This window comes from Electrona antarctica (assembly GCF_951216825.1).
Source record: "Electrona antarctica genome assembly, chromosome: 18".
In the NCBI taxonomy this organism is placed as follows: Eukaryota; Metazoa; Chordata; class Actinopteri; order Myctophiformes; family Myctophidae; genus Electrona; species Electrona antarctica.
In genome coordinates this window covers 24,073,545-24,087,571 of record NC_136799.1, presented here as the reverse complement: position 1 = coordinate 24,087,571, position 14,027 = coordinate 24,073,545, and the positions used below count along the sequence as shown (strand labels likewise).

Here is a 14,027-nt window from a genome sequence, read left to right as displayed (position 1 = left end):
GTCCAATGCGTTTTTTACTACTTTCTATTGGTTCAACGTAAAGGTTGTTCAATAGCACTGATTTATGGAGAAAATGTTGAGTTATGAGGTTTCCTCCGGACAGCAACGATATCCAAAAACACTTGAACATGTAATACACAAATAACTCTAGCACGCACGAACATCTATATAAATGCACCATTTACACACACACACACACACACACACACACACACACACACACACACACACACACACACACACACACACACACACACACACACACACACACACACACACACACACACACACACTTTTATTTGTGTTATTTTCTCAGCATGCTGATGAGCTCAACATTTCCCATACACCAGTCTGTTGGAAATTAAGCATCATCATGTGGAAAGCTGGTCTTATACTGTATCGTGTACAGTAGACTCCTGGGGCTCTATTTTCGTCCCCTTATACCTAAACTATTTTGCTTACCTTTTTTAAACATTTTTGAATAGTTAAAATAGCTCATCTACATCGACACGTGAGCTTGTATTGGCTTTTGGATTGGATTTTAACTATTCAAATATGTTTTTCAAAATAGTACAAAAAGGCAAAGAGGTTTAGGGATAAGGGGTTTAGCATGGACGACAATAGAGCCCTTTTCCTCTCACCCCCCCATTCCTTCCCCTCCACCTTTCTTCTTCTTCTTTTCATCCCTTCCATCTCTGACACTACTAAATCAAATCTCTCTTTCCTTCCTTGTACTCCCCACTTTCTGCCCCCTCTCTCTCTCTCTCTCTCTCTCTCTCTCTCTCTCCCCCCCCCCCCCCCCCAGACTTCATTGACAGGCACACCACGCCTCGAATGCCCTGGCATGACATAGCCTCAGTGGTCCATGGCAGAGCAGCCAGGGACGTAGCCAGACACTTCATTCAGCGCTGGAACTTCACCAAGGTTCATTAACATTTTTGATTTGATTTCTGTAAATAGATATTTGTGTCCGATGTCCCACAATGTGTGCTTTAGCAAGGCACTGAACAGTTTTATACTGTGTATGTATCTCTGGATAGGAACATCAGCTGCTTTTAAGCACACCCACAAGACCCACTTCTACACCCTTGCTTTAATTTATCTTTTAATTTTTTGTTATTCATGTCCTCACTGTATTGCATTACTGCTCTTGTTTTTTAATGTTTATGCCTTGCTTTTCTTTTCTTTTTTTTTCTCCATTGCTCTGTAAAGCACTTTGAGCTGCATTTCATGTCATGAAAGGTGCTATACAAATATAGCTGTATTATTATTATTATTATTATTATTATTATTATTATTTACATACATAGGTTTGTTGTCCTATTTAGTTTGTAGTTCTCTTAGTGCCCAAATTCCTCGACCTTACTTGGAGTACTCTTGTTGTTTTTACAATAGGCATAGAATTATTCTGACCATGTACTTTGTATACACAGTATACCAACCAACCCCCTCTTACAGTATCTTGAGTCCTTGTTCTGAAGTGAGCAATTAATTGAACTAAAAACACATTCCACTTGCCAAGAGTTGCACTTTTTCCACAGCGCTCTCTCTCTGTCTCTCTCTCTCTGCCTCTACTACTTGACATTTTTCCCTACTCTCCTTTACACTCTCTCTCTCTTCCTCTCAGATCATGAAACCCAAGTACCGTTCTCTCTCCTACCCATACCTGCTGCCTAAATCTCACACCAGTGCTGATGAACTGAGCTATAAGGTGCCCAATTCTGTCATCACCAAAGTGCAGGTGAGAAAAGACGACCAGTGCTTCACTTATGCACATGAGAGGATGTGCTTTACTGTCATTAATGGCACGCCTGCGTTGCTGCAGGAACGAGCTGATAGGCGAGTTCCGTAGGCAGTGCAGAATTAAACGCACATCCTCAATTGTAAATAATATTGCGATTATACAACAGTTACCCTAACACAAACTCAATTTCATTGTAACTAAGATATTCGATAAAAAATATCATAATTGTTTTAATGACCGATATCGCCACTACGACCAAAAATGTCCCTGAGAATGGTTAGCTTAGCCACCCAGAAAGCTCAGCTGATTTTAATGTTTTTATTAGGTGTCATCCATCATGCTCGTTTAAGCACGGCTAGATGGTTGTTTCAAACAATCAGATTGCTTCCTCGAAACGACCTGTTGTATAACTTTGCTTCTGTGTGTATATTATGTACTTGTGTGAGTGGGATAAAATGAGAGTGTGATAGTTGATTTCTGGGCCAATATATTACATAATCATCTTGCAGTTGAATCTTGACGCTTGGGAAATTATTTTTAGCCTGATCTTTTCAATACAATTCAATGTTCTTATAGTGCCAATTCACAACAAGACACTTGAGTGCGGTCGCCGGTCAATAACTTTTAATTGCAACGTTTTGGTCAAGGACCTTCTTCAGGCATGATGCTCGAAGAAGGGCCTTGACTGAAACGACAAAAACGAAATCATTTCATATTAATATTGGCTTACGGGAGTGTTTTTTCTAACTTCATTGGCATCAGGTGCAAATATATATGGGCACAAAAGGGGGCATACCCAAATTTTGGCATATACTGATGACATCAGAGATCTCCATAATGGACATATTGGTCAGATCAGCGGTGCGACGTAGGAGTGAGGACCTCTAGTGTATATTTATTCTTTGTGTGGGTGTTTACATTATTTGACCTACAGTGTATGTACGTACAGTATAATACTCCAACACACCTGACACAACGATTTTATTCAGGTGTGCAAAAGTCTTTTGATTGCCTCTTATTACTAAAACACATGCAACTGACCTACCACCAACATTGTGCTGTTTTGTTGTCTCCACCAGGCCGAAGGCATGGGGAGAGAGTATGTTTTGCACTCCGTCCATGTGTGTGTGTGTGTGTGTGTCCGTCCGTCTGTGAACAGCTAATCTCCGGCACCGTTAACGCGGTCGATGTAACATTTTGCACACACACTCCCTGGATGCCAACGATGAACCTCTGCCCCAGAATTTCCAGAACGGCCTGTTATAGCGCCACCAGGAGGCCGCTTTGTGCAAAACAAGTTTTTGGACAGTACACCTACAGATTTTGTCCAAACATCACGCAAATTGGTACACAGTCTCTCTAGAGCCATTCTTTCAGATTTCTCAGACTCCATCCTAATTGGCTAAGATTGGCTTCTAAAGTTTGCAGGAGTGCTCAGTTTCAAACAAAATGCTGCAAATCATGGACACATTGTGTGATTTCCGTGAAATTGTGCACGCACATTCCCACTAGGCCGAGGAAGAAATGCCACGTGAACATTTTCAACTCAGCCTCATGGTGGCGCTATAACTTGCCGAAAAGTGTTTTTACCTAACTGCACGGATCTGTGGATAACTTTGTATGCCAACTCCCTAGAGGCCAAGGAAAAACCTTTGCCTGGAATTTTTCATGGCGAGACATGGCCAAAGCATTTCCGGGGGTCCCCAGCCAAAAACGTTGAGAACCCCTGTTGTAGACCACAACATTGCCTCTTATTCCTGTAGGCCAGTGGTTCCCAAACTGTGGTGCGTGCACCCCTTCTAGGGGGTGCGCAACATGAAAAGGCTAATGGTGGTGCTATGGTTTTATGCCAATATATGGCAAGTATATGCAGAATATAGCCTACGCTGCATATATATGCCATATTCAGGTTCATATATGTTTATATATAGGAAATATATAGCTTATGATAATTTTATTTCCATGTGGGGGGGTGCGTCAGCTAGGTCAGGAGGTAACAGGGGGTGCATGGCCAAAAAGGTTTGGGAACCGCTGCTGTAGGCCAAGCCTTTTATTACTATATTATCTTTTACTCAATTCTTCAAAGTAAACCCATAAAACTATATACTGCCTGTTTACTTCTCCATGCAGTGGTTGCAGCACATATACTGTTGTGTTAATTAGTAACACCAGTTGTTAAACAAATGTACACCTACAGTATGTACATACATAATACGTTTGTGTTGTATGTGTTGTAACTATTGCATAGCTCTGTCTGTGTGGATAGGTTATAAAGCCATAAAGATTATCTATTTTATGTAGAAGTGTCACTGTTTGCCCCTGTGTCCATAGCTTATTTGTCTACAGATACAGTAGGTGTGATGAGACGTTATTTTTTCAGAATAGCAGAATCTATCTTGAGAGATGAGTGGTGTTGTAGTAGAACTCATCTCTACCTCCGTCTGTGTGTGTATTAGGTGCTGCGGTCGGCTGCAGACTGGTCAGCTGGTATTAAATACCATGAGGAGTCCATACATAATGCCTACATCCAGGTTATTGCCAAGAGCAAGCACTTCATCTACATAGAGGTAAATGACATGCAATATTATTACAGCATAACTTGATCAACTTGGTATTATTCTTAGGTGAATAGTATGAGTACAATTATATAATATTTATTTTCCAATGCCAATCCAAATAGTTTATCAACTGTTGCTATGCAGGTCAAGCTTCCGCCACCTCATAGCTGGCAATGTTACAGTTGGAGGCCATCGATATTGTCCTTTTCTTTTTGCTGAGGTTTGCGTGATCTGCGCAAAAGGACAGTTAACCCATTTTGGGCGGGAACCCCTTTTGGTGTTTTAAACATTGTTATAATTTAGCTATTGAAAAATAGCAGATCTACAAGCTCATAGCGCGCCACCGAGTGGCGCGCTACGAGCTTGTAGGTCTGCTATTTTTGAAAAATCGTGAAAATATTTATTTCAGAAAACTGGAGGATTTAGAAGGATTTTTTAAAATTTTGAGGTCAGGCCTAAATGGGTCAAATGATAAGGGACAATATCGGTGGCACCCAACTGTACACGGCTTAATGTCGGGAAAGTAACACGCCTGATCCACCCTTGATCTAATGACTTACCGTGCAACATGAAAACTCCTGTCGGGTAGTTGTTAAAAGTTGATTTCTCCCTCTGTCATTTCCTCGTATTCCTAGTTTATTTAAATAATGTCATGCAATTTGTCCACTGCATAGCCTACTGCAGGCCTGGTAGACCAGATTTAGAAGACATTTTGATTCTCTTGCTACTGAAATGATGGATTATTTATATGGAGAAATCCCGTCATTTAACATGCATCTCGAAGGGCTAATTGGCCTCTGGGGTTAAATACAATGATTGTGCTCTGCTTGCCTCAGAACCAGTTCTTCATTAGCTGTGCTGACAACAGGACCGTCTACAACAAGATAGGCGATGCCATCATCGAGAGGATCCTCAGAGCACACAAGTACGTCCCTTTGTCTGCACCCATTTGTTTGTATAAGTTATTTTAAACCTTCTCTCTTTGATGTGATGGACAAACTACACTCAGAACTCATCTGTTGTGCTACAATTTTATGTTTATGTGCCACACTGGTAATGTAGTTATGACATAACATAACTGTTATGTAGCTTTTGTCAAGCTTTTTGAAGGCTACATCATTCGGAAAGTAGTGAAGCTACTACACAAGCTTCTCAGAAATGTTTTTAAGCTAGTAGCGTACGGTTGTACCAACTTATACCCAACACTGTGTGCCAGCCACTGCAGCCAGTGTGTGATTTACTGTGAGCGAAAGGGAGGGAACAAAATAGAGATAGATAGAACTATTGCTACACAGTGTGGTTGGTTTGTCTCACTGTGCGTGTGCGTGTGCGTGTGCGTGTGCGTGTGCGTGCGCAGGGAAGGTAAAAAGTACCGTGTGTATGTCGTAACCCCCCTGCTGCCTGGGTTTGAGGGCGACATCACCACAGGAGGCGGCAATGCCCTACAGGCTGTCATGCACTTCAACTACAGGTTAGAAGCATCATAAGTCCACATTCATGAGGACTTATATTTAGAAACATCATGAGTAGAATTAAAGGCGGAAGTAATTGATTACGCTTTGTTCTTTCTTTCTATTATTTGATAATCTGTTCAATTCTTTCTTTTCAGTTATATTCAACTGTACATGGTTTTCCTCTCTTCTCATTCTCATGGGTAATTATTTACTCCAGCTGATTTTAATAAATCTCTCTTCCACCAGAACCATGTGCAGAGGAGAATACTCCATCATCTCGCAGCTGAAGAGGGAGAGTAAGTTCGGTCCACGGTCAGTGTGTCCTGTCTTCTTGTCCTGATTGCTCCATTATAGCTCTCATTTACTCCCTGTCTGCTCACCCATGCCAGCATGCAAAGACTGGTCTGTTATCTGTGCTTTGTCATAGAATGGTGGTGCTTAATGTATGATCTACATTACAAGCTCATGTGTCGCAAATCAATGTGACTGTTTTTGCCTATTGGCCATTTTTGTCACATCACAACATGATTTTCTAGCAATCAACACCATAGTATGAATCTAGGGTATGCGTATGCATAAAGTGAGTGGCAAAGTGATTTTAACATATAATGCAATCCGATATGGGCTGTCAAGGCCAGAACACTCAGTAGGCGTTCCCGTATAACTTCCGTCTTCCGGGTATGATGATGATTGATGTTACACCCCTACCCTCTATTAAGCATTGCTTTGTAATGCACATTGTACATTTCATCTGCTTACTCATTATTTGTGCCCTTATGGGAACTGGAAATAATTGGTAAATAACTCTTTCAGTGGATGATCACTGGATGAACTACATCTCATTCGCCGGGTTGAGGACCCATGCTGAGTTGGAGGGACGGCTGGTCACGGAGCTCATCTATGTTCACAGCAAGATGCTCATTGCTGACGACAACACGGTCATCATCGGTGGGTCTCTCTCTCTCCCTTTCTCACTCGTGTTGGGACTGTATCACTGTGATCAGAGTGTGACGTAAATGTATGCTCTCAACTTGCAAAGAATCATTGTCATTTGCTCTACTTTCTTCACTCAGCATCATGCATGTCTCTCTGCATTCAGTGATGCAGATTTTGGGAGTCAATAAACACTTTCCTGGGGTTTTTATGTGGGTAATATGTGTTTTTAGATATTTTAGTATTTCAAAGTGTCCATGATGTCATGGACACTGGGCTCACTTCCTTCCTGGACTACAATTCCCTTACTGTTCCTCCTTGTGGTTGGGGGATGGGCTGTCTTACTGAGAACATGTAGTCCAGGAAGGAAGTGAGCCCAGTGTCCATGACATCATGGACACTTTGAAATACTAAAATATCTAAAAACACATATTACCCACATAAAAACCCCAGGGAAGTGTTTCTTCTCCCAAACATCCCAAACATCATTAAAATAAGATCTGGTTGCAAAAGGGGTGAAGTGGCCCTTTAACTGTTGTGTTGTAACACAGCCTCACAGTGCCCTCTGCTGGCCAGTCTATGACATCAGCCATCTATGACGCCAGTCTGTCTCTGTATTTGGGCAACCTTTCAGACTAAAACCTGACTTCCATTTACTTCTAGTATAAAAATCACACCCGTGTGAAGTGAGGGGCGCTCTTATCATCATACGTCATCATACATCATCTGGCCAATCACAATTTGCGTCCTCACTTTTGTCTTCAATGTTTGTGTTTACACACTTTTGTCTTCAATGTTTGTGTTTACACAAACCCTCAAAGCTGGACATAGGAGGGGCTAGCACCCCTCAAAAAGTAAAAAAATAAATAAAGTATAACATAACATGAATTATGATTTTCCCCATTAGCCCCTTGATGAATTTAATACATACAGTATGATCACAAAACCCTCAGGGCTTTCTATGTTATCCTTTTAGCGTTATTTGTACTTTTTGCAAACTGTTAATAAAGTATTCAATCAATCAAACAGACAGACACACATGCACAGACCCTCTTCTAGACTTGGCCCCTGGGGGTGCCGCGCCGAGCTTGTCCTGTCAAAGTGTCTGTGAGCAAGAGGATGATCTCCCTCACAATCATTCATGCACTGTAAATGTAGTGTAATAAACATCCAATGTGTGTTCCAGGCTCTGCCAACATCAACGACAGGAGCATGCTGGGTAAGCGTGACAGCGAGGTGGCTGTGATCGTGGAGGACTCGCAGAGCGTTTCCTCTGTGATGGACGGGGAGGAGTACCGGGCCGGACCCTTTGCACTGCAGCTCCGCCTCGAGGCCTTCAGGTGTGTGTGTGTGTGTGTGTGTGTGTGTGTGTGTGTGTGTGTGTGTGTGTGTGTGTGTGTGTGTGTGTGTGTGTGTGTGTGTGTGTGTGTGTGTGTGTGTGTGTGTGGGGGGGGGGGTTGGGTCACAGACAGTGGTGGAAAAAGTACACAATGTTTTACTTAAGTAAAAGTATCAATACTGCAATGTGTAAATACTCTGTTATAAGTCAAAATCCGGAATTAAAATGTTACTTGAGTAAAAGCACGTATTGGTATCAAAATGTACATAAAAGTACCAAAAGTAGAAAGTAAAGTACTCACTATGCAGAATGTCCCATTTCAAGTTTTCAAATGTATAAAAATACTTTGAAAATATTAGATCTACAAGCACAAATGCGTCACATTGTGAGCTTGTAGATCGGCTATTTTCAAATGGCCGGAATGTATATAGGGCTGAAGTGGTTAATGTGTGTTAAAGTAACTAGTAACTAAAGTTTTCAAATAAATGTAAAGAAGTAAAAGCACAATATTTGCCTTTGAGATGTAAATAGCTGAAACTTTTACTTAAGTACAGTACTTAGTTAATGTACTTAGTTACTTTACACCACTGTGTGTGACCACTGTGTGTGACCACTGTGTGTGACCACTGTGTGTGACCACTGTGTGTGAGTGTGTCACACAGCACAATGTGTTCACCACTTGAAACCTAGATTCCTTATTCTGGGCTGGGGGAACAATGACATGCTCTGAAAATAGCCTATCTACGCTATTTTCAGCAAAGAGATTTGCTGTATAGAGGGGGAAAGAGCGGACCAGGTACAGAGCTGACCCCAGTCAACAAAATGTCTTCTAAATCATGACAGTTTTCTGAATGTTTCTATATCAGTGGTTCTCAAACTATTTCATGTCAAGGACCCCCAGAATTATATGTAATTGGCCATGGACCCCCATCTGAAAATATTTTGTTCCAGGGACCCCCCAGAAGCAAAGATTTGAGTTAAAAACATTTGCTCTGGCCTGGGCCATGGCTCAGTGGTCCAGGCACCTTGGCTGGTAATCCAGTCTGGCAGTGTGCCGCGGGTTCGACTCGCGATCCCGACGGCCTTTACTGCATGTCTTCCCCCCATCTCTCTCCTCATTTCCTGTCAGCCTACTGTCTGTCCCTCCATAAAAAAAATATAAAATAAAGGCGAAAGCCACAAAAAAAAAACATTTAAAAACATTCACTCTGAAAGAATATATATTCAAAGATTTGCACCACATTTTCAAGAAACACCAAAAGGGGTTCCCGTCCTGAATTGGTTAAAGGGACAATAATTCAAGTACTATTGTGTTGCTTGCTACACCTAGGTAAAATAGCATTAGGATTTGTTGAACATTAGAGCACCAGATGCCTGAGATGTAAAGATTATTTCCATGACGGACTCTTCACCTGCGTGTAACTGGCAACTTGACGTCCAATTTATCCCCCTTCTCTGCTATGAGGTCTCTCAATCTTTTAAAAGCACATTCCAATGTTTGTGTTACTGTTGTATCCTTTCATGTCTTAGAGGTGTTTTGGAGGAGAGTGTTATTTTCTGGCCAGGATAGAATCATCTGGCGCCACTGGGTGTTTTCATAGGATGCCACCTGAGTGAATTTTTCAAAATTAAGCTACTTCAGGCATTGGTAAAGTTGTGTTGAGAAAATCATTGCCATCCATTTTCAACATGTCCTGCAGATACATAATGTAACATACCTACACGTTACACGCATAAAATAACACACACACACACACACACACACCGTGCGTGCGTGTGTGTGTTATTTTATGCGTGTAACGTGTATGTTACATTATCATTGTTTTTAGTTGAACAAGTGAACACAAGCACATGTCTAGTTGATAGAAATGATACAGGTATATATTTGCCCCTTATAGTGTTAGCTCAGTCGGTAGAGCTCTTTCACTATGGACAACAAGGTTCTGGGTTTGATACCGGGCGCAGTCAAGTCAGCATGTGAGTAGCATTGTTTGCACTGCATGACATGTGGTAAGTACTGGGAGCTGATGGTAGGTGTGGCACTCCACCTCAGCAATCCAATAGACAGAGGTCTAGCAAAATGAAAAGGGGATCAACGACACGTTCTAGGTTCTACTGTAGGTTTGATACAGACGATAAGCCATTCTGACCTAATTACATACTTACTGCCCCTTTTAAATACTCACTACTCATGGGAGAACCTTGTACAATTTGTTACATTTGGTAAATGTGAATCAGAGGTTTACATGGTCTTCTCTGGATTCATAGAATGTGTTAAAACATCCCGTCAGTAAATGAAAGATCTCTCTCTGTCTACTGAAAGATCTGGCTGTATATCAGTCTCTCTTGCTCTCTCTTTATGTATCTGCCTCTCACACTCTCTGAACAGGACTATCTTGGGTGGCCACAATGATACCAGCATCGATGTCTCTGACCCAATCAGTGACCGTTTCTACAAAGAAGTGTGGATGACCACGGCTGGACGCAACGCCACCATCTATGAGAAGGTGGGGCTAATGCAATGTCGAATTAAACCTCATGCTTCGCTGGCTGGTCTCAAACCTGTTGCTAATAAGGCTCGATTTAATTTCAACAGCCACAATTCTAATTGTGTGTGTGTGTGTGTGTGTGTGTGTGTGTGTGTGTGTGTGTGTGTGTGTGTGTGTGTGTGTGTGTGTGTGTGTGTGTGTGTGTGTGTGTGTGTGTGTGTGTGTGTGTGTGCGTGTGCGTGTGTTCCACTTCAGGTATTTCGGTGTCTCCCATCGTCCCTGGTGCGGAACATGTCTGAACTGGAGCAGTACCAGTCCACGCTAGGCCTGGCCCAATCCGACCCGGCCCGCGCCCAGGAAGAGCTGCGGAGGATCAGAGGGTTCCTGGTCCAGTTCCCTCTGGACTTCCTGTCTGACGAGAACCTCATGCCCTCCGTTGGAACCAAGGAGGCCATGGCCCCGACCGAACTCTGGACCTAAGGAACAAAACTGAAACCTAACCCTCTTATTGTTATGGCACGGTGCCACAGTAAGTAATGCCATTTGATTGTGGAATAGCGGTATATATGGGGTACTGTGGTGTATATTGGATCCCATGTACCTTCTGAAAGGATCTGGATGGATCTGATTTCGAAGCCAGGCTTTTTTGGATGCGTTTAGCTAGCAGGGATTGATGACTCCATTTTGCTGCTACTGGGACTAAATACACACAGTAGTTTCAGGTCATTAAGAATGTGTCTCGGCGGTGGGATATTATTCAAATCATCTGAGACAAGACAAACAAAGTCAATGATCTGAGGACGAAGAACGTGATTATTACTGCATGGAGACTGCACTCAAACTGTGGATGTGAAGGAACTTAAAAGTGAACTGTGAATTGATTATGAACTTGGGGTTTTGGGAATCAAACTATCAAACTGAATTTTTGCCAAAAAATTTGGTCTGCAGAGATTGTATAAGATGGATGGAACTAACTGTCTTAGAGACCTTGGTCCATAGTCTGGACGAGCCTGCATCTTGTCAAGCAGGTTTGAGGAAAGTACTTATCGGAATACTGAGCAGCAGCCAAAAGCAGAATACAGTAGGAGCTTTGGCCTTATCCATCAATGTCAAAAATTGCATCTCTAGCAAAGATAATAGAAATATGGCAATGAAGAATCCAGTTGTATTCAAGTAAACTAAATGACCAAACTGCTTTTACATTTAGGCATAGAACGCAGAAGTCAAGACATGGCAAGGACACTTTGACAGAACAGATGGCTGTTGATGGACACTGACTAAAACCTGTGATCAGTCAGTTACAGGACAGTCTCTTTAGACTAACACCCTGGGTAGATGTGTCAATATGCTGTAATATCTGTCTATAAAACAAAACCACACAAGCTTGGCCCCAATATACTGCAGATTGTAAAACTCAAACGTTTAGTTGTTAGTGAAAGACATCCCTGTGCTTGATGCATGCGAGCGTGTAATGCATGCTTGTGCTCCAGTGTTGTGGTTGTTGAACATAAGTTTGTAGAACGGTGATACTGAAGTTGTTTACCCTGTTTGTTATTTCACAACGGTGTTGGATATCAAAACTAGCTGTTTAATTTTTTGTGAAACAAATCGATTGTCCTACTTGATTAACTGTACTGCCGTAACTGCATTCACGGTTGCCATAATGCGTCTACCGATCTCATCTCTGAGTGTAAGGAAGAGGAAATATGAAGTTTAATTTCTGAGACCAGCAATGCAAGGCCACATGTCAAATCTACAATGCTAAACCTTTTTTTATACTTCATACGACTCCATTGCTTCATGGAAATTACGTCTCCAGTGAGCAAAACGATCGTAGGCCTATGGCTAAATAGAAATTATGAGTTAATGTGGTCTTTCCTAAGCATGGCATTCCGGGATCAGACAATCTGCTTGCTGCTGAAAATGGAATAATGAGTGTCTCCTCTTTCTCCAGCAGAGGGTGCTGGCTTCCTAAAAACAAAATCTATAGGTAGCAAACATGAGCTTTTGGATCATCTATTTTCAGGGTGCCACACTGCCTGGTGTGACAAAGTAAATGGAGCTTTAGTTGTTGTAAACCTGGGGTTCTCAACACCAGACCCTGGGGTTCTCAACACCAGACCCTACTGCTACTGTAGATGTTAGAACCACATGTAGGCTACTGCAGTTAATTGCATACACCTGCTGTGCCTGTTAATCCCTGATACGATGGGCAGAGTTGAAAACCACTGCTAATAGACATTGATGCTGCTTGTTCCTCTAGCACTGTGGCTTTTTACTCTGTGCAGAAAGAATGATCATTAACAACTGATTTTAACTGCGTTATTAAAATTGTACATGGTGGAAACTAAGAAAATGTTTGAATAACAACAAGGCTGTTTGAAAAGGTATATTTTTGGGGAAGAGCTGTTGTGCCAATCTGTTTAATTGAATTGAAAAGTCAGCACTCCATGAGTTTTAACTTTTAGACTATATGACTTGTTTTTTACATGACTAGGCACTAGGGAGTGCCTAGGGAGTTCCACCAATGTAGTGAAGCATACAATAAAACATATGATAAAAATAAAAATGCTTGTTGTCTAGGGGTGTAACGATACATTTTAACTGCTAAATACCATGCACAAAAATGTAGTATTGATACAATATATGATATTTTCATAGCAAAACGTTTCGATACTGATTATTTGCATTGCAAAACGATATGATATGATACATAGTCAATGTTGCTGTTTTCATTTCGATATACTTCGATTCTTGAAATTAAAATAGATTTTTCGATACAGTTACTATATCGTTACACCCCTATTGTTGTCAGCATACAGTAAAAACAGAAAATATTTTTTCAGAAGAAGAAAAGCCACTCTTTCTTCATGTCATGGCTTATAGAACCAGGCAGCATGTTGTCTTTTTACCCCCACAATGTTCTGTATTCTTAACCTGCAGACTAGGCAGGCCTGTTGCACATCAATTTAATGTCCGATATCCTTCGATGTTTTTATTTGTTTTATACTTAACTTATACTGTACATTCGTCTCCTCTATCCTACTGTACGATGTCCGTTTTGTGTTCTGTAACTCTGCTCCCATTAATCCAGTGCTTCCCCACATTACCAACCCTTTCTGGTTAGAGGTTTCTTTACTCCTTGTAATCTGTGCATAACATCACTCGTTTATGAGTTACCTTTTTGTACAGTTCTGTCAGTGTGTTGTTTTTTCTTTCTTTTTTTTCCTTTTTTTTTGTAAACTGTTTTTAAATGGTTTTGTAAACCATTTAATCACCAGTGTAACCCAAAATTTAAATGGATAATAAATTAAATCATGTTTAGATTTTAGGATTACAGATGGCAGTTGTTCATGAGGCCACTAGTTCTACTTGGGCTTTATTTGTGTAAAACAAGGCTTTTACAGCTCTCTGACGTGTATAGTGTGGCACTTGTGACACATTTGGAGTATAGCCAGTTTGTATTACTGTCATAGATCATTGGCGGTGGCCAAAAGGTTGACACTGACA

The 14,027-nt window shown here is 41.4% G+C and overlaps 1 protein-coding gene across 1 annotated transcript in view; it reads left to right on the top strand.

Moving 5' to 3' along the window:
- pld1a (phospholipase D1a) overlaps positions 1-13,799 on the top strand; it is a 46,852-nt gene extending 33,053 nt beyond the window's left edge. Inside the window, exons 17-26 of the mRNA XM_079528918.1 lie at positions 806-924; positions 1,628-1,741; positions 4,201-4,311; positions 5,139-5,227; positions 5,660-5,773; positions 6,003-6,052; positions 6,570-6,704; positions 7,876-8,029; positions 10,418-10,535; positions 10,773-13,799. Coding sequence (XP_079385044.1) covers positions 806-924; positions 1,628-1,741; positions 4,201-4,311; positions 5,139-5,227; positions 5,660-5,773; positions 6,003-6,052; positions 6,570-6,704; positions 7,876-8,029; positions 10,418-10,535; positions 10,773-10,997 — 1,229 coding nt within the window. The 3' untranslated portion in view covers positions 10,998-13,799. The remainder of the gene's footprint in view (positions 1-805; positions 925-1,627; positions 1,742-4,200; positions 4,312-5,138; positions 5,228-5,659; positions 5,774-6,002; positions 6,053-6,569; positions 6,705-7,875; positions 8,030-10,417; positions 10,536-10,772) is intronic.
- The last annotated feature ends 228 nt before the right edge of the window (positions 13,800-14,027 follow it).